The sequence below is a fragment of the Salvelinus fontinalis genome, chromosome 9 (genome assembly GCF_029448725.1).
Source record: "Salvelinus fontinalis isolate EN_2023a chromosome 9, ASM2944872v1, whole genome shotgun sequence".
In the NCBI taxonomy this organism is placed as follows: domain Eukaryota; kingdom Metazoa; phylum Chordata; class Actinopteri; order Salmoniformes; family Salmonidae; genus Salvelinus; species Salvelinus fontinalis.
The window spans coordinates 3,132,179-3,151,640 of NC_074673.1; the positions used below are offsets into that span (position 1 = coordinate 3,132,179).

Sequence of the window (19,462 nt, forward strand, 5' to 3'; positions counted from 1 at the left end):
TCTGTGTGTCAGTGGGTAAGGTATTAACTCTCTCTCTCTGTGTCAGTGGGTAAGGTGTTAACCCTCTCTCTGTGTGTCAGTGGGTAAGGTGCTAACTCTCTCTCTCTGTGTCAGTGGGTGAGGTGTTAACTCTCTCTCTCTGTGTCAGTGGGTGAGGTGTTAACTCTCTCTCTCTCTCTGTGTCAGTGGGTGAGGTGTTAACTCTCTCTCTCTCTCTGTGTCAGTGGGTGAGGTATTAACTCTCTCTCTCTGTGTCAGTGGGTGAGGTGTTAACTCTCTCTCTCTCTCTGTGTCAGTGGGTGAGGTGTTAACTCTCTCTCTCTGTGTCAGTGGGTGAGGTGTTAACTCTCTCTCTCTGTGTCAGTGGGTAAGGTGTTAACTCTCTCTCTCTGTGTCAGTGGGTGAGGTGTTAACTCTCTCTCTCTCTGTGTCAGTGGGTGAGGTGTTAACTCTCTCTCTGTGTCAGTGGGTGAGGTGTTAACTCTCTCTCTCTCTCTCTCTGTGTCAGTGGGTAAGGTTTTAACTCTCTCTCTCTCTCTCTCTGTGTCAGTGGGTAAGGTTTTAACTCTCTCTCTCTCTCTCTCTCTCTCTCTCTCTCTCTCTCTCTCTCTCTCTCTGTGTCAGTGGGTGAGGTGTTAACCCTCTCTCTCTGTGTCAGTGGGTGAGGTGTTAACTCTCTCTCTCTGTGTCAGTGGGTGAGGTGTTAACTCTCTCTCTCTGTGTCAGTGGGTGAGGTGTTAACTCTCTCTCTCTGTGTCAGTGGGTAAGGTGTTAACTCTCTCTCTCTGTGTCAGTGGGTAAGGTGTTAACCCTCTCTCTCTGTGTGTCAGTGGGTGAGGTATTAACTCTCTCTCTCTCTCTGTGTCAGTGGGTGAGGTGTTAACTCTCTCTCTCTCTCTGTGTCAGTGGGTGAGGTGTTAACTCTCTCTCTCTGTGTCAGTGGGTGAGGTGTTAACTCTCTCTCTCTGTGTCAGTGGGTAAGGTGTTAACCCTCTCTCTCTGTGTGTCAGTGGGTGAGGTGTTAACTCTCTCTCTCTCTCTGTGTCAGTGGGTGAGGTGTTAACTCTCTCTCTCTCTCTGTGTCAGTGGGTGAGGTATTAACTCTCTCTCTCTGTGTCAGTGGGTGAGGTGTTAACTCTCTCTCTCTCTCTGTGTCAGTGGGTGAGGTGTTAACTCTCTCTCTCTCTCTGTGTCAGTGGGTGAGGTATTAACTCTCTCTCTCTGTGTCAGTGGGTGAGGTGTTAACTCTCTCTCTCTCTCTGTGTCAGTGGGTGAGGTGTTAACTCTCTCTCTCTCTCTGTGTCAGTGGGTGAGGTATTAACTCTCTCTCTCTGTGTCAGTGGGTGAGGTGTTAACTCTCTCTCTGTGTCAGTGGGTGAGGTGTTAACTCTCTCTCTCTCTGTCAGTGGGGAAGGTGTTAACTCTCTCTCTGTGTCAGTGGGGAAGGTGTTAACCCTCTCTCTCTGTGTCAGTGGGTGAGGTGTTAACTCTCTCTCTCTGTGTCAGTGGGTGAGGTGTTAACCCTCTCTCTCTGTGTCAGTGGGTGAGGTGTTAACTCTCTCTCTGTGTGTCAGTGGGGAAGGTGTTAACCCTCTCTCTCTGTGTGTCAGTGGGGAAGGTGTTAACTCTCTCTCTGTGTGTCAGTGGGGAAGGTGTTAACCCTCTCTCTCTGTGTGTCAGTGGGGAAGGTGTTAACCCCCTCTCTCTGTGTGTCAGTGGGGAAGGTGTTAACCCCCTCTCTCTGTGTGTCAGTGGGTAAGGTGTTAACCCCCTCTCTCTGTGTGTCAGTGGGGAAGGTGTTAACCCTCTCTCTCTGTGTGTCAGTGGGGAAGGTGTTAACCCTCTCTCTCTGTGTGTCAGTGGGGAAGGTGTTAACCCCCTCTCTCTGTGTGTCAGTGGGGAAGGTGTTAACTCTCTCTCTCTGTGTCAGTGGGTGAGGTGTTAACTCTCTCTCCCTCTGTGTCAGTGGGTAAGGTGTTAACCCTCTCTCTCTGTGTGTCAGTGGGGAAGGTGTTAACCCCCTCTCTCTGTGTGTCAGTGGGTGAGGTATTAACCCTCTCTCTGTCTGTCAGTGGGTAAGGTATTAACTCTCTCTCTCTGTGTCAGTGGGTGAGGTGTTAACCCTCTCTCTCTGTGTGTCAGTGGGTAAGGTATTAACTCTCTCTCTCTGTGTCAGTGGGTGAGGTGTTAACTCTCTCTCTGTGTCAGTGGGTAAGGTGTTAACCCTCTCTCTCTGTGTCAGTGGGTGAGGTGTTAACTCTCTCTCTCTGTGTCAGTGGGTGAGGTGTTAACTCTCTCTCTCTGTGTCAGTGGGTGAGGTGTTAACTCTCTCTCTCTGTGTCAGTGGGTGAGGTGTTAACCCTCTCTCTCTGTGTCAGTGGGTGAGGTGTTAACTCTCTCTCTGTGTCAGTGGGTGAGGTGTTAACTCTCTCTCTCTGTGTCGGTGGGTAAGGTATTAACTATCTCTCTCTCTCTCTCTCTCTCTCTCTCTCTCTCTCTGTGTCAGTGGGTGAGGTGTTAACTCTCTCTCTCTCTGTGTCAGTGGGTGAGGTGTTAACTCTCTCTCTCTGTGTCAGTGGGTGAGGTGTTAACTCTCTCTCTCTGTGTCAGTGGGTGAGGTGTTAAATCTCTCTCTGTGTCAGTGGGGAAGGTGTTAACTCTCTCTCTGTGTCAGTGGGGAAGGTGTTAACTCTCTCTCTCTCTCTGTGTCAGTGGGTGAGGTGTTAACTCTCTCTCTCTGTGTCAGTGGGGAAGGTGTTAAATCTCTCTCCCTTTGTCGGTGGGTAAGGTATTAACTATCTCTCTCTCTCTCTCTCTCTCTCTCTCTCTCTCTCTCTCTCTCTCTCTCTCTCTCTCTGTGTCAGTGGGTGAGGTGTTAACTCTCTCTCTCTGTGTCAGTGGGGAAGGTGTTAAATCTCTCTCTCTGTGTCAGTGGGTGAGGTGTTAACTCTCTCTCTCTGTGTCAGTGGGTGAGGTGTTAAATCTCTCTCTCTGTGTCAGTGGGTAAGGTGTTAACTCTCTCTCTCTCTCTGTGTCAGTGGGTGAGGTGTTAACTCTCTCTCTCTGTGTGTGTCAGTGGGGAAGGTCTTAACTCTCTCTTTCTCTGTCAGTGGGTGAGGTGTTAACTCTCTCTCTCTCTGTGTCAGTGGGTAAGGTATTAACTCTCTCTCTCTGTGTCAGTGGGGAAGGTGTTAACTCTCTCTCTCTGTGTCAGTGGGGAAGGTGTTAACTCTCTTTCTCTGTCAGTGGGTAATGTGTTAACTCTCTCTCTCTGTGTCAGTGGGGAAGGTGTTAACTCTCTTTCTCTGTGTCAGTGGGTGAGGTGTTAACCCTCTCTCTCTGTGTAAGTGATTGAGGTGTTAACTCTCTCTCTCTGTGTCAGTGGGGAAGGTTTTAACTCTCTCTCTCTGTGTCAGTGGGTGAGGTGTTAACTCTCTCTCTCTCTGTGTCAGTGGGTGAGGTGTTAACTCTCTCTCTCTGTGTCAGTGGGGAAGGTGTTAACTCTCTCTCTGTGTCAGTGGGTGAGGTGTTAACTCTCTCTCTCTGTGTCAGTGGGTAAGGTGTTAACCCTCTCTCTCTCTGTGTCAGTGGGTGAGGTGTTAACTCTCTCTCTCTGTGTCAGTGGGTGAGGTGTTAACTCTCTCTCTCTGTGTCAGTGGGTGAGGTGTTAACTCTCTCTCTCTGTGTCAGTGGGTAAGGTGTTAACTCTCTCTCTCTGTGTCAGTGGGTAAGGTGTTAACTCTCTCTCTCTGTGTCAGTGGGTGAGGTGTTAACTCTCTCTCTCTGTGTCAGTGGGTAAGGTGTTAACCCTCTCTCTCTGTGTGTCAGTGGGTAAGGTGCTAACTCTCTCTCTCTGTGTCAGTGGGTGAGGTGTTAACTCTTTCTCTCTGTGTCAGTGGGTGAGGTATTAACCCTCTCTCTCTGTGTGTCAGTGGGTAAGGTGCTAACTCTCTCTCTCTGTGTCAGTGGGTGAGGTGTTAACCCTCTCTCTCTGTGTGTCAGTGGGTGAGGTATTAACTCTCTCTCTCTGTGTCAGTGGGTGAGGTGTTAACTCTCTCTCTCTCTCTGTGTCAGTGGGTGAGGTGTTAACTCTCTCTCTCTCTCTGTGTCAGTGGGTGAGGTATTAACTCTCTCTCTCTGTGTCAGTGGGTGAGGTGTTAACTCTCTCTCTCTCTCTGTGTCAGTGGGTGAGGTGTTAACTCTCTCTCTCTCTCTGTGTCAGTGGGTGAGGTGTTAACTCTCTCTCTCTCTCTGTGTCAGTGGGTGAGGTGTTAACTCTCTCTCTCTCTCTCTGTGTCAGTGGGTGAGGTGTTAACTCTCTCTCTGTGTCAGTGGGTGAGGTGTTAACTCTCTCTCTCTCTGTCAGTGGGGAAGGTGTTAACTCTCTCTCTGTGTCAGTGGGGAAGGTGTTAACCCTCTCTCTCTGTGTCAGTGGGTGAGGTGTTAACCCTCTCTCTCTGTGTGTCAGTGGGTAAGGTATTAACTCTCTCTCTCTGTGTCAGTGGGGAAGGTGTTAACCCCCTCTCTCTGTGTGTCAGTGGGGAAGGTGTTAACCCCCTCTCTCTGTCTGTCAGTGGGTAAGGTATTAACTCTCTCTCTGTGTGTCAGTGGGGAAGGTGTTAACCCCCTCTCTCTGTGTGTCAGTGGGGAAGGTGTTAACCCTCTCTCTCTGTGTGTCAGTGGGTAAGGTATTAACTCTCTCTCTCTGTGTCAGTGGGTAAGGTATTAACTCTCTCTCTCTGTGTCAGTGGGTAAGGTGTTAACCCTCTCTCTGTGTGTCAGTGGGGAAGGTGTTAACCCTCTCTCTCTGTGTGTCAGTGGGGAAGGTGTTAACCCTCTCTCTCTCTGTGTCAGTGGGTGAGGTGTTAACTCTCTCTCTCTCTGTGTCAGTGGGTGAGGTGTTAACTCTCTCTCTGTGTCAGTGGGTGAGGTGTTAACTCTCTCTCTGTGTCAGTGGGTGAGGTATTAACTCTCTCTCTCTCTGTCAGTGGGGAAGGTGTTAACTCTCTCTCTGTGTCAGTGGGGAAGGTGTTAACCCTCTCTCTCTGTGTCAGTGGGTGAGGTGTTAACCCTCTCTCTCTGTGTGTCAGTGGGTAAGGTATTAACTCTCTCTCTCTGTGTCAGTGGGGAAGGTGTTAACCCCCTCTCTCTGTGTGTCAGTGGGGAAGGTGTTAACCCCCTCTCTCTGTCTGTCAGTGGGTAAGGTATTAACTCTCTCTCTGTGTGTCAGTGGGGAAGGTGTTAACCCCCTCTCTCTGTGTGTCAGTGGGGAAGGTGTTAACCCTCTCTCTCTGTGTGTCAGTGGGTAAGGTATTAACTCTCTCTCTCTGTGTCAGTGGGGAAGGTGTTAACCCTCTCTCTGTGTGTCAGTGGGTGAGGTGTTAACTCTCTCTCTCTGTGTCAGTGGGTGAGGTGTTAACTCTCTCTCTGTGTCAGTGGGTGAGGTGTTAACTCTCTCTCTCTGTGTCAGTGGGTAAGGTGTTAACCCTCTCTCTCTGTGTCAGTGGGGAAGGTGTTAACTCTCTCTCTCTGTGTCAGTGGGTGAGGTGTTAACTCTCTCTCTCTCTGTGTCAGTGGGTGAGGTGTTAACTCTCTCTCTCTCTGTGTCAGTGGGTGAGGTGTTAACTCTCTCTCTGTGTCAGTGGGTGAGGTGTTAACTCTCTCTCTCTGTGTCAGTGGGTAAGGTGTTAACCCTCTCTCTCTGTGTCAGTGGGGAAGGTGTTAAATCTCTCTCTCTCTCTGTGTCAGTGGGGAAGGTGTTAACTCTCTCTCTCTCTGTGTCAGTGGGTGAGGTGTTAACTCTCTCTCTGTGTCAGTGGGTGAGGTGTTAACTCTCTCTCTCTCTGTCAGTGGGGAAGGTGTTAACTCTCTCTCTGTGTCAGTGGGGAAGGTGTTAAATCTCTCTCCCTTTGTCGGTGGGTAAGGTATTAACTATCTCTCTCTCTCTCTCTCTCTCTCTCTCTCTCTCTCTGTGTCAGTGGGTGAGGTGTTAACTCTCTCTCTGTGTCAGTGGGTAAGGTGTTAACTCTCTCTCTCTGTGTCAGTGGGTGAGGTGTTAAATCTCTCTCTGTGTCAGTGGGGAAGGTGTTAACTCTCTCTCTCTCTCTGTGTCAGTGGGTGAGGTGTTAACTCTCTCTCTGTGTCAGTGGGTAAGGTGTTAACTCTCTCTCTCTGTGTCAGTGGGGAAGGTGTTAAATCTCTCTCCCTTTGTCGGTGGGTAAGGTATTAACTCTCTCTCTCTCTCTCTCTCTCTCTCTCTCTCTCTCTCTCTCTCTCTCTCTCTCTCTCTCTCTCTCTCTCTCTCTGTGTCAGTGGGTAAGGTGTTAACTCTCTCTCTCTGTGTCAGTGGGGAAGGTGTTAAATCTCTCTCTCTGTGTCAGTGGGTGAGGTGTTAACTCTCTCTCTCTGTGTCAGTGGGTGAGGTGTTAAATCTCTCTCTCTGTGTCAGTGGGTGAGGTGTTAACCCTCTCTCTGTGTCAGTGGGTGAGGTGTTAACTCTCTCTCTCTCTCTGTGTCAGTGGGTGAGGTGTTAACTCTCTCTCTGTGTCAGTGGGTGAGGTGTTAACCCTCTCTCTGTGTCAGTGGGTGAGGTGTTAAATCTCTCTCTCTGTGTCAGTGGGTGAGGTGTTAACCCTCTCTCTGTGTCAGTGGGTGAGGTGTTAACTCTCTCTCTCTCTCTGTGTCAGTGGGTGAGGTGTTAACTCTCTCTCTCTCTCTGTGTCAGTGGGTGAGGTGTTAACTCTCTCTCTCTGTGTCAGTGGGTGAGGTGTTAACTCTCTCTCTCTGTGTCAGTGGGTGAGGTGTTAACTCTCTCTCTCTGTGTCAGTGGGTGAGGTGTTAACTCTCTCTCTGTGTCAGTGGGTGAGGTGTTAACCCTCTCTCTGTGTCAGTGGGTGAGGTGTTAACTCTCTCTCTCTCTCTGTGTCAGTGGGTGATGTGTTAACTCTCTCTCTCTGTGTCAGTGGGTGAGGTGTTAAATCTCTCTCTCTGTGTCAGTGGGTGAGGTGTTAACTCTCTCTCTCTGTGTGTGTCAGTGGGGAAGGTGTTAACTCTCTCTCTCTCTCTCTCTCTCTCTCTCTCTCTCTCTCTCTCTCTCTCTCTCTCTCTCTCTGTGTCAGTGGGTAAGGTGTTAACTCTCTCTCTCTGTGTCAGTGGGTGAGGTGTTAACTCTCTCTCTCTGTGTCAGTGGGTAAGGTGTTAACTCTCTCTCTCTCTCTGTGTCAGTGGGTGAGGTGTTAACCCTCTCTCTCTGTGTCAGTGGGTGAGGTGTTAACTCTCTCTCTCTGTGTCAGTGGGTGAGGTGTTAACTCTCTCTCTCTGTGTGTGTCAGTGGGGAAGGTGTTAACTCTCTCTCTCTCTCTCTCTCTCTCTCTCTCTCTCTCTCTCTCTCTCTCTCTCTCTCTCTCTCTCTGTGTCAGTGGGTAAGGTGTTAACTCTCTCTCTCTGTGTCAGTGGGTGAGGTGTTAACTCTCTCTCTCTGTGTCAGTGGGTAAGGTGTTAACTCTCTCTCTCTCTCTGTGTCAGTGGGGAAGGTGTTAACTCTCTCTCTCTGTGTCAGTGGGTGAGGTGTTAACTCTCTCTCTGTGTCAGTGGGTGAGGTGTTAACTCTCTCTCTCTGTGTCAGTGGGTGAGGTGTTAACTCTCTCTCTCTGTGTCAGTGGGTGAGGTGTTAACTCTCTCTCTGTGTCAGTGGGTGAGGTGTTAACCCTCTCTCTCTGTGTCAGTGGGGAAGGTGTTAACCCTCTCTCTCTGTGTCAGTGGGGAAGGTGTTAACTCTCTCTCTGTGTCAGTGGGTGAGGTGTTAACTCTCTCTCTCTGTGTCAGTGGGTAAGGTGTTAACCCTCTCTCTCTCTGTGTCAGTGGGTGAGGTGTTAACTCTCTCTCTCTGTGTCAGTGGGGAAGGTTTTAACTCTCTCTCTCTGTGTCAGTGGGGAAGGTGTTAACTCTCTCTCTCTGTGTCAGTGGGTGAGGTGTTAACTCTCTCTCTCTGTGTCAGTGGGTGAGGTGTTAACTCTCTCTCTCTGTGTCAGTGGGTGAGGTGTTAACTCTCTCTCTGTGTCAGTGGGTAAGGTGTTAACTCTCTCTCTCTGTGTCAGTGGGGAAGGTTTTAACTCTCTCTCTCTGTGTCAGTGGGTGAGGTGTTAACCCTCTCTCTCTGTGTCAGTGGGTGAGGTGTTAACTCTCTCTCTCTGTGTCAGTGGGTGAGGTGTTAACTCTCTCTCTCTGTGTCAGTGGGTGAGGTGTTAACTCTCTCTCTCTGTGTCAGTGGGTAAGGTGTTAACTCTCTCTCTCTGTGTCAGTGGGTGAGGTGTTAACTCTCTCTCTCTGTGTCAGTGGGTGAGGTGTTAACTCTCTCTCTGTGTCAGTGGGTGAGGTGTTAACTCTCTCTCTCTGTGTCAGTGGGTGAGGTGTTAACTCTCTCTCTCTGTGTCAGTGGGTGAGGTGTTAACTCTCTCTCTCTGTGTCAGTGGGGAAGGTTTTAACTCTCTCTCTCTCTCTCTCTGTGTCAGTGGGTGAGGTGTTAACTCTCTCTCTCTGTGTCAGTTGGTGAGGTGTTAACTCTCTCTCTCTGTGTCAGTGGGTGAGGTGTTAAGTCTCTCTCTGTGTCAGTGGGTAAGGTGTTAACTCTCTCTCTCTGTGTCAGTGGGTAAGGTGTTAACCCTCTCTCTCTGTGTCAGTGGGGAAGGTGTTAACTCTCTCTCTGTGTCAGTGGGTGAGGTGTTAACTCTCTCTCTCTGTGTCAGTGGGTAAGGTGTTAACTCTCTCTCTCTCTGTGTCAGTGGGTAAGGTGTTAACTCTCTCTCTCTGTGTCAGTGGGTGAGGTGTTAACCCTCTCTCTGTGTGTCAGTGGGTAAGGTATTAACCCTCTCTCTCTGTGTCAGTGGGTAAGGTATTAACCCTCTCTCTCTGTGTCAGTGGGTAAGGTATTAACCCTCTCTCTCTGTGTCAGTGGGTGAGGTGTTAACTCTCTCTCTGTGTCAGTGGGTGAGGTGTTAACTCTCTCTCTCTCTGTGTCAGTGGGGAAGGTGCTGGATGGTGGTCTCTGTGTGGAGGTGTTAACCCTCTCTCTCTCTCTGTGTCAGTGGGGAAGGTGCTGGATGGTGGTCTCTGTGTGGAGGTGTTAACCCTCTCTCTCTCTGTGTCAGTGGGGAAGGTGTTAACTCTCTCTCTCTCTGTGTCAGTGGGTGAGGTGTTAACTCTCTCTCTCTCTGTGTCAGTGGGGAAGGTGCTGGATGGTGGTCTCTGTGTGGAGGTGTTAACCCTCTCTCTCTCTGTGTCAGTGGGTGAGGTGTTAACTCTCTCTCTCTCTGTGTCAGTGGGTGAGGTGTTAACTCTCTCTCTCTCTGTGTCAGTGGGTGAGGTGTTAACTCTCTCTCTCTGTGTCAGTGGGTGAGGTGTTAACTCTCTCTCTCTCTGTGTCAGTGGGTGAGGTGTTAACTCTCTCTCTCTCTGTGTCAGTGGGGAAGGTGTTAACTCTCTCTCTCTCTGTGTCAGTGGGTGAGGTGTTAACTCTCTCTCTCGCTGTGTCAGTGGGGAAGGTGTTAACTCTCTCTTTCTCTGTGTCAGTGGGTGAGGTGTTAACTCTCTCTCTCTCTGTGTCAGTGGGTGAGGTGTTAACTCTCTCTCTCTCTTTGTCATTGGGGAAGGTGTTAACTCTCTCTCTCTCTGTGTCAGTGGGTGAGGTATTAACTCTCTCTCTCTCTCTGTCAGTGGGGAAGGTGTTAACCCTCTCTCTCTCTGTGTCAGTGGGGAAGGTGCTGGATGGTGGTCTCTGTGTGGAGGTGTTAACCCTCTCTCTCTCTCTGTGTCAGTGGGGAAGGTGCTGGATGGTGGTCTCTGTGTGGAGGTGTTAACCCTCTCTCTCTCTCTGTGTCAGTGGGGAAGGTGCTGGATGGTGGTCTCTGTGTGGAGGTGTCTCACTGCTCCTGTCTTCACATGGGTCAACACTTCCCTCCTGGCTCCAGCATCTCACAAGACTGCAACACCTGGTACACAAACACACAGAGTTGTGATGCTGTCAGGACAGTGGGGTCTTCCTCTAAGTGATGGTATCGTTAATGCTGTTTCTCTCCTCTCTTCTTTCTCCAGCATCTGTCGACACGGCTCCTGGGAGTGTACCAACCAAGGCTGTCCTGGTGAGACACACACATACACGCTCACACACACACACACACACACACACACACACACACAAACACACCCTCACTCACACAAAGAGACCCTCACTCACACAAACACACATACAGACATACACACATACACACACTCACTCACTCACACAAACACACCCTCACTCACACAAAGAGACCCTCACTCACACAAACACACCCTCACTCACACAAAGAGACCCTCACTCACACAAACACACCCTCACTCACACAAAGAGACCCTCACTCACACAAACACACCCTCACTCACACAAAGAGACCCTCACTCACACAAACAGACATACAGACATACACACATGCACACAAACACTCTCACACACACACACACTCACACAAACACACATGCACACATACACACACGCACACATATACACCCTCACTCACACAAACATACACACTCACACAAACACACCCTCACTCACACAAACACACCCTCACTCACAGAAACACACCCTCACTCACAGAAACACACCCTCACTCACAGACACTCCCTCAGTGCTGTGTTGTGTGTCCTTTTGCAGGGGAGTGCTTAGTGACAGGCCAGTCTCACTTCAAGACGTTTGACAACAAGTTCTTTACCTTCTCTGGCCACTGTCAGTACCTGCTGGCTAGAGACTGCACTGACAACCACTTCTCTGTCATCATAGAAACTGTTCAGGTAACACACTTCCATCCCATATAAACATCCTGCATACTTCCTGCTGCAAGTCACCTACTGTTTTTAAATGAGTTCAAGCTTATATCATTACATTTATGAAAATGGGGTCATTTAAAATACTGTACCCGTCAAAAGTTTGGACACAGCTACTCATTCCAGGATATTTCTTTCTAGACATCAAAACTATGAAATAACACATTTGGAATCATGTAGTAACCAAAAAACTGTTAAACAAATCAAAATATATTTTAGATTTTAGATTCTTCAAAGTAGCCACCCTTTGCCTTGATGATAGCTTTGCACACTCTTTGCATTCTCTCAACCAGCTTCACCTGGAATGCATTATCCAACAGTCCTGAAAGAGTTCCCACTTATGCTGAGCACTTGTTGGCTGCTTTTCCTTCACTCTGTGGTCCAACTCATTCCAAACCATCTCAACTGGGTTGATGTCAGGTGATTGTGGAGGCCAGGTCATCAGATGCAGCACTCCATCGCTCTCCTTCTTGGTCAAATAGCCCTTACACAGCCTGGGGGTGTGTAGGGTCATTGTCCTGTTGAAAAACAAATGATAGTCCCACTAAGCCCAAACCAGATGGGATGGCGTATCGCTGCAGAATGCTCTGGTAGCCATGCTGGTTAAGTGTGCCTTGAATTCTAAATAAATCCCTGACAGTGTCACCAGCAAAAAGCACCCCCACACCATCACACCTCCTCCATGCTTCACGGTGGGAACCACACATGCAGAGATCATCCGGACAGAGTTCCACCGGTCTAATGTCCATTGCTCGTGTTTGTTGGCCCAAGCAAGTCTCTTCATCTTATTGGTGTCCTTTAGTTGTGTTTTTTTTGTTGCAGTATTTCGACCTTATTCCTCTGAACAGTTGATGTTGAGATGTGTCTGTTACTTGAACTTTGTGAAGCATTTATTTGGGCTCCAATTTCTGATGCTGGTAACTCTATTGAACTGATCCTCTGCAGCAGAGGTAACTCTGGGTCTTTCTTTCCTTTGTCGGTCCTCATGAGAGCCAGTTTCATCATAGCGCTTGATGGTTTTTGCAACTATATTTGAATAAACTTTAAAGGTTCTTGACATTCTCTGGATTGACTGACCTTCATGTCATAAATCAATGATGGTCTGTCATTTCTCTTTGCTTATTTGAGATGTTATTGCCATAATATGGACTTGGTCTTTTACTAAATAGGGTTATCTTCTGTATACCAACCCTACCTGTACCCCTACCTCACAACACAACTGAATGGCTCAATAATATTAAAAAGGACATAAATTCCACTAATTAACTTTTAAGAAGGCACACCTATTAGTTGATATGCATTCCAGGTGACGAACTCATGAAACTGGTTGAGAGAATGCCAAGAGTGTGAAAGATGTCATAAAGGCAAAGGGTGGCTTTAATGAAACTCAAATATAAAATATATTTCGATTTTTTTTACTCTTTTTTGGTTACTACATGATTCCATATGTGCTATTTCATAGTTTTGATGTCTTTATTATTATACAATGGAGAAAATTGGAAAAATAATGAAAAACCCTGGAATCAGTTGGTGTGTCCAACCTTTTGACTGGTAACGTATATCCTCCATTATGGATCTTATTCTCTATTATAACTCAACTATGTCCTCCATTATGGATCTTATTCTCTATTACAACTCAACTATGTCCTCCATTATGGATCATATTCTCTATTATAACTCAAATATATCCTCCATTATGGACCTTATTCTCTATTATAACTCAAATATATCCTCCATTATGGATCTTATTCTCTATTATAACTCAACTATGTCCTCCATTATGGATCATATTCTCTATTATAACTCAACTATGTCCTACATTATGGATCTTATTCTCTATTATAACTCAACTATGTCCTCCATTATGGATCATATTCTCTATTATAACTCAAATATATCCTCCATTATGGATCTTATTCTCTATTATAACTCAACTATGTCCTCCATTATGGATCTTATTCTCTATTACAACTCAACTATGTCCTCCATTATGGATCTTATTCTCTATTACAACTCAACTATGTCCTCCATTATGGATCTTATTCTCTATTATAACTCAACTATGTCCTCCATTATGGATCATATTCTCTATTATAACTCAACTATGTCCTCCATTATGGATCTTATTCTCTATTATAACTCAACTATGTCCTCCATTATGGATCTTATTCTCTGTTATAACTCAACTATGTCCTCCATTATGGATCTTATTCTCTATTATAACTTAACTATGTCCTCCATTATGGATCTTATTCTCTATTATAACTCAACTATGTCCTCCATTATGGATCTTATTCTCTATTATAACTCAACTATATCCTCCATTATGGATCTTATTCTCTATTATAACTCAAATATATCCTCCATTATGGATCTTATTCTCTATTATAACTCAACTATTGTCTCCATTATGGATCTTATTCTCTATTATAACTCAACTATGTCCTCCATTATGGATCTTATTCTCTATTATAACTCAACTATGTCCTCCATTATGGATCTTATTCTCTATTATAACTCAACTATGTTCTCCATTACGTTTCATGTTCTTTCAGTCCAACATTGTGGCACTCTTTTTTCAGTGTGCTGTATCACACTGCTGGCCATCGTTGCCATGTGTACTTCCGTGTCCCAGTCCTCCTTTGTGTTTCAGTGTGTCCCAGTCCTCCATTGTGTTTCAGTGTGTCCCAGTCCTCCACTGTGTTTCAGTGTGTCTCAGTCCTCCATTGTGTTTCAGTGTGTCCCAGTCCTCCATTGTGTTTCAGTGTGTCCCAGTCCTCCATTGTGTTTCAGTGTGTCCCAGTCCTCCATTGTGTTTCAGTGTGTCCCAGTCCTCCACTGTGTTTCAGTGTGTCCCAGTCCTCCATTGTGTTTCAGTGTGTCCCAGTCCTCCATTGTGTTTCAGTGTGTCCCAGTCCTCCACTGTGTTTCAGTGTGTCCCAGTCCTGCGTTGTGTTTCATTGTGTCCCAGACCTCCATTGTGTTTCAGTGTGTCCCAGTCCTCCATTGTGTTTCAGTGTGTCCCAGTCCTCCATTGTGTTTCAGTGTGTCCCAGTCCTCCATTGTGGCTCTGTATATTTCAGTGTGTCCCAGTCCTCCATTGTGTTTCAGTGTGTCCCAGTCCTCCATTGTGGCTCTGTATATTTCAGTGTGTCCCAGTCCTCCATTGTGGCTCTGTATATTTCAGTGTGTCCCAGTCCTCCATTGTGGCTCTGTATATTTCAGTGTGTCCCAGTCCTCCATTGTGGCTCTGTATATTTCAGTGTGTCCCAGTCCTCCATTGTGTTTCAGTGTGTCCCAGTCCTCCATTGTGGCTCTGTATATTTCAGTGTGTCCCAGTCCTCCATTGTGTTTCAGTGTGTCCCAGTCCTCCATTGTGGCTCTGTATATTTCAGTGTGTCCCAGTCCTCCATTGTGGCTCTGTATATTTCAGTGTGTCCCAGTCCTCCATTGTGGCTCTGTATATTTCAGTGTGTCCCAGTCCTCCATTGTGGCTCTGTATATTTCAGTGTGTCCTAGTCCTCCATTGTGGCTCTGTATATTTCAGTGTGCAGATGAGCAGGACGCGGTCTGCACGCGCTCAGTAACCCTCAGTCTGCCACCACTGGAGGGGATGACAGTGAAGCTGAAGCATGGAGGAGTGGTTTCTGTCAACAACATGGACATACAGACACCTCTCAATCATGGTACACACACACACACACACACACACACACACACACACACACACACACACACACACACACACACACACACACACACACACACACACACACACACACACACACACACACACACACACACACACACACAGAAGCACCGCTCCTAGTGGCCGGGGACTTTAATGCAGGCAAACTTAACACTGGGGCCCCTCAGGGCTGCGTGCTTAGTCCCCTCCTGTAATCTCTGTTCACCCACGAAAGCGTGTCCAAGCACGACTCAAACACTATCATTACGTTTGCTGACGACACAACAGTGGTAGGCCTGATCACCAATAACAATGAGACAGCCTATAGAGAGGAGTTCAGAGACCTGGCAGTGTGGTGCCAGGACAACAACCTCTCCCTCAATGTGAGCAAGACAAAAGAGCTGATTGTGGACTACAGGAATAGGCGGGCTGAACAGGCCCCATTTACCCCCACATCAACGGAGCTGTAGTGGAGCAGGTCGAGAGTCCGAACACCAAGACAGTCGTGAAGAGGGCACAACAGCTTTTACCCCTCAGGAGACTGAAAATATTTGGCATGGGTCCCCAGATCCTCAAAAAGTTCTGCAGCTGCACCATCGAGAGCATCCTGACCAGTTGCATCAACGCCTGGAATGACAACTGCTCGGCATCTAACTGTAAGGCTCTACAGAGGGTAATGCGTACAGCCCAGTACATCACTGGGGCCAAGCTTCCTGACATCCAAGACCTATATACTAGGCGTTGTCAGAGGAAGGCCAAAAGAATTGTCAAAGCCTCCAGCCACCCAAGTCATAGAATGTTCTCTCTGCTACTGCAGGGCAAGCGGTCCCAGAGTGCCAAGTCTACCCCGAAGCCTGCTGCTACTCACTGTTTATTATCTATGCATTGTCACTTTACCCCTACCTACATTTACATTTCAGTCATTTAGCAGACGCTCTTATCCAGAGCGACTTACAGTAGAGTGCATACATTTTATTACATTTTACATACTGAGACAAGGATATCCCTACCGGCCAAACCCTCCCTAACCCGGACGACGCTATGCCAATTGTGCGTCGCCCCACGGACCTCCCGGTTGCAGCCGGCTGCGACAGAGCCTGGGCGCGAACCCAGAGACTCTGGTGGCGCAGCTAGCACTGCGATGCAGTGTCCTAGACCACTGCGCCACCCGGGAGGCCTAGACACTAGACACTGATAGTTACTTTACCTACATGTACAAATGACCTCGAATAACCTGTACCACAGCACATTGACTCGGAACCGTTACCCCCTTCACATAGTCTCGTTATCTGTATGTGACTTTATATATATTTTAAAAACTCACACACTAGCACACAAGCAAATGGTAGAGAGTTGATGTGTAATATATGTGTGTGAAGGTAATTTGCGTGTCCAGAAGACAGCGCAGTCTGGAGCGCGTGTTCTCTTTGGAGACAACATTCGTCTGGACTGGGATGGGCGGGGCCGTGTGCTGCTGAAGGTGAGGGGGTGGGGCTTATTATTTGTAGCATGTTTGGTGTGTGTGTGTAACCTTGGTAACCATGGTTCCGCCCTCCAGTTGGGGCCTGAATGGGCTGGGCATACCTGCGGTCTCTGTGGCAACTACAACGGTAACCAAGGTGATGACTTCATGTCTGCTGCCGGGCTAGTGGAGTCGGGGCCACAGGCATTTGGCCAATCATGGAGGATCAACGGAGACTGTGACTCCACCCATCGACAGGATACTGATCCCTGCTCCCTCAACCCCAAGAGAGGTAAACACACACACACACACACACACACACACACACACACACACACACACACACACACACACACACACACACACACACACACACACACACACACACACACACACACACACACACAAACAATGTGTAAAAGTTTAGTTCAGTGTGTCTCCTCTCTCTCCCTGTAGTTTAGTTCAGTGTGTCTCCTCTCTCTCCCTGTAGTTTAGTTCAGTGTGTCTCCTCTCTCTCCCTGTAGTTTAGTTCAGTGTGTCTCCTCTCTCTCCCTGTAGTTTAGTTCAGTGTGTCTCCTCTCTCTCCCTGTAGTTTAGTTCAGTGTCTCTTCTCTCTCCCTGTAGTTTAGTTCTGTGTGTCTCCTCTCTCTCTCTCCCTGTAGTTTAGTTCAGTGTGTCTCCTCTCTCTCCCTGTAGTTTAGTTCAGTGTCTCTTCTCTCTCCCTGTAGTTTAGTTCAGTGTGTCTCCTCTCTCTCTCTCCCTGTAGTTTAGTTCAGTGTGTCTCCTCTCGCTCCCTGTAGTTTAGTTCAGTGTGTCTCTTCTCTCTCCCTGTAGTTTAGTTCAGTGTGTCTCATCTCTCCCCCTGTAGTTTAGTTCAGTGTGTCTACTCTCTCTCTCTGTAGTTTAGTTCAGTGTCTCTTCTCTCCCCCTGTAGTTTAGTTCAGTGTGTCTCCTCTCTCTCCCTGTAGTTTTGTTCAGTGTGTCTCTTCTCTCTCCCTGTAGTTTAGTTCCGTGTGTCTCCTCTCTCTCTATCCATGTAGTTTAGTTCAGTGTGTCTACTCTCTCTCTCTGTAGTTTAGTTCAGTGTGTCTCCTCTCTCTCCCTGAAGTTTAGTTCAGTGTGTCTCTTCTCTCTCCCTGTAGTTTAGTTCAGTGTGTCTCCTCTCGCTCCCTGTAGTTTAGTTCAGTGTGTCTCCTCTCTCCCTGTAGTTTAGTTCAGTGTGTCTCTTCTCTCTCCCTGTAGTTTAGTTCAGTATGTCTACTCTCTCTCCCTGTAGTTTAGTTCAGTGTGTCTCCTCTCTCTCCCTGTAGTTTTGTTCAGTGTGTCTCTTCTCTCTCCCTGTAGTTTTGTTCAGTGTGTCTCTTCTCTCTCCCTGTAGTTTAGTTCAGTGTGTCTCATCTCTCTCCCTGTAGTTTAGTTTAGTGTGTCTCATCTCTCCCCCTGTAGTTTATTTCAGGGTATATCTTCTCTCTCCCTGTAGTTTAGTTCAGTGTGTCTCTTCTCTCTTCCTGTAGTTTAGTTCAGTGTGTCTCCTCTCTCTCCCTGTAGTTTAGTTCAGTGTGTCTCTTCTCTCTTCCTGTAGTTTAGTTCAGTGTGTCTCCTCTCTCTCTCTCCCTGTAGTTTAGTTCCGCGTGCCTCTTCTCTCTCCCTGTAGTTTAGTTCAGTGTGTCTCTTCTCTCTTCCTGTAGTTTAGTTCAGTGTGTCTCCTCTCTCTCCCTGTAGTTTAGTTCAGTGTGTCTCTTCTCTCTTCCTGTAGTTTAGTTCAGTGTGTCTCCTCTCCCCCTGTAGTTTAGTTCCGCGTGCCTCTTCTCTCTCCCTGTAGTTTAGTTCAGTGTGTCTCCTCTCTCTCCCTGTAGTTTAGTTCAGTGTGTCTCTTCTCTCTTCCTGTAGTTTAGTTCAGTGTGTCTCCTCTCTCTCCCTGTAGTTTAGTTCCGTGTGTCTCTTCTCTCTCCCTGTAGTTTAGTTCAGTGTGTCTCCTCTCTCTCCTTGAAGTTTAGTTCAGTGTGTCTCCTCTCTCTCTCTGTAGTTTAGTTCAGGGTTTCTCATCTCTCTACCTCTAGTTTAGTTCAAGGTTTCTCATCTCTCTCCCTGTAGTCTTTCAGTTTAGTTCAGTATGAATCCTTTCTCCCCCTGTAGTGCGTTTTGCAGAGGAGGCATGTGGGATGATGATGTCAGAGGTGTTTGGAGCATGTCACTTCCTGGTGAATCCCCTCCCCTTCCTGCGGTTCTGTCGTTACGACGTATGCGTGTGTTCTGACGGGGAGAAATGTCTGTGTTCCGCTCTGGCCTCCTACGCCGCTGCTTGCTCTTCTAGGGGAGTTCTACTGACCTGGAGGACGCCTGAACGCTGTGGTAACAGACACACACACACACACACACATACGTACACAGAAGAACCAGCTCCTCTACATAAAGGATGGAGAGCCCACCACAGACTCTTGGGAACACCTGTTCTTCATCTGAGTTGTTGTCTGTATCATGCATAACTCTTTCTCCCTCTGTCTGTGTGTGTGCTACAGCCATGCATTGTCCAGTGGGCCAGTTGTACAAGACATGTGGCAGTGTTTGTGAGCGATCATGTCGTTCTCTGTCGGGGGTGGAGCCTGGATGCGGGGGGGAGGAAGGATGTGAGGAGGGATGCTTCTGCCCCCCCGGCCATTACCTTAGTGAAACGGGGGCGTGTGTGACACCTGACCTCTGCTCCTGCCTGCATGACGGACAGCTGTACCAACCCAACGACGTCTACGCTGACCACAACAGCATCTGGTACACATTTTACACTTTAGTCTTCTAGGAGACACTCTTATCCAGAGAAACTACAAGTTAGTGAATTCATCTTCAGATAGCTAGGTGGGACAACCACATGTCGCATGCTTAGAAAGTACAGTATCATTAGAGTCAGAGATAGAAGACGTTGTCAGAGGAGTCAGAGATAGAAGACGTTGTCAGAGGAGTCAGAGATAGAAGACGTTGTCAGAGGAGTCAGAGATAGAAGACGTTGTCAGAGGAGTCAGAGATAGAAGACGTTGTCAGAGGAGTCAGAGGTAGAAGACGTTGTCAGAGATAGAAGACGTTGTCAGAGATAGAAGACGTTGTCAGAGATAGAAGACGTTGTCAGAGATAGAAGACGTTGTCAGTAGAGTCAGAGATAGAAGACGTTGTCAGAGGAGTCAGAGATAGAAGACGTTGTCAGAGATAGAAGACGTTGTCAGAGATAGAAGACGTTGTCAGAGGAGTCAGAGGTAGAAGACGTTGTCAGAGGAGTCAGAGATAGAAGACGTTGTCAGAGGAGTCAGAGATAGAAGACGTTGTCAGAGATAGAAGACGTTGTCAGAGGAGTCAGAGATAGAAGACGTTGTCAGAGATAGAAGACGTTGTCAGAGGAGTCAGAGATAGAAGACGTTGTCAGAGGAGTCAGAGATAGAAGACGTTGTCAGAGATAGAAGACGTTG

At 47.6% G+C, this 19,462-nt stretch overlaps 1 protein-coding gene across 1 annotated transcript in view; it reads left to right on the plus strand.

The window, feature by feature from the left end:
• The window catches only part of LOC129862934 (von Willebrand factor-like), a 118,540-nt gene that overhangs the window by 27,346 nt on the left and 71,732 nt on the right, over window positions 1-19,462 (plus strand). The window contains exons 9-16 of the mRNA XM_055935038.1: window positions 9,878-9,989; window positions 10,090-10,136; window positions 10,691-10,827; window positions 14,408-14,546; window positions 15,928-16,028; window positions 16,107-16,302; window positions 18,147-18,362; window positions 18,530-18,776. Of these exons, the coding sequence (XP_055791013.1) occupies window positions 9,878-9,989; window positions 10,090-10,136; window positions 10,691-10,827; window positions 14,408-14,546; window positions 15,928-16,028; window positions 16,107-16,302; window positions 18,147-18,362; window positions 18,530-18,776 (1,195 nt within the window). The remainder of the gene's footprint in view (window positions 1-9,877; window positions 9,990-10,089; window positions 10,137-10,690; window positions 10,828-14,407; window positions 14,547-15,927; window positions 16,029-16,106; window positions 16,303-18,146; window positions 18,363-18,529; window positions 18,777-19,462) is intronic.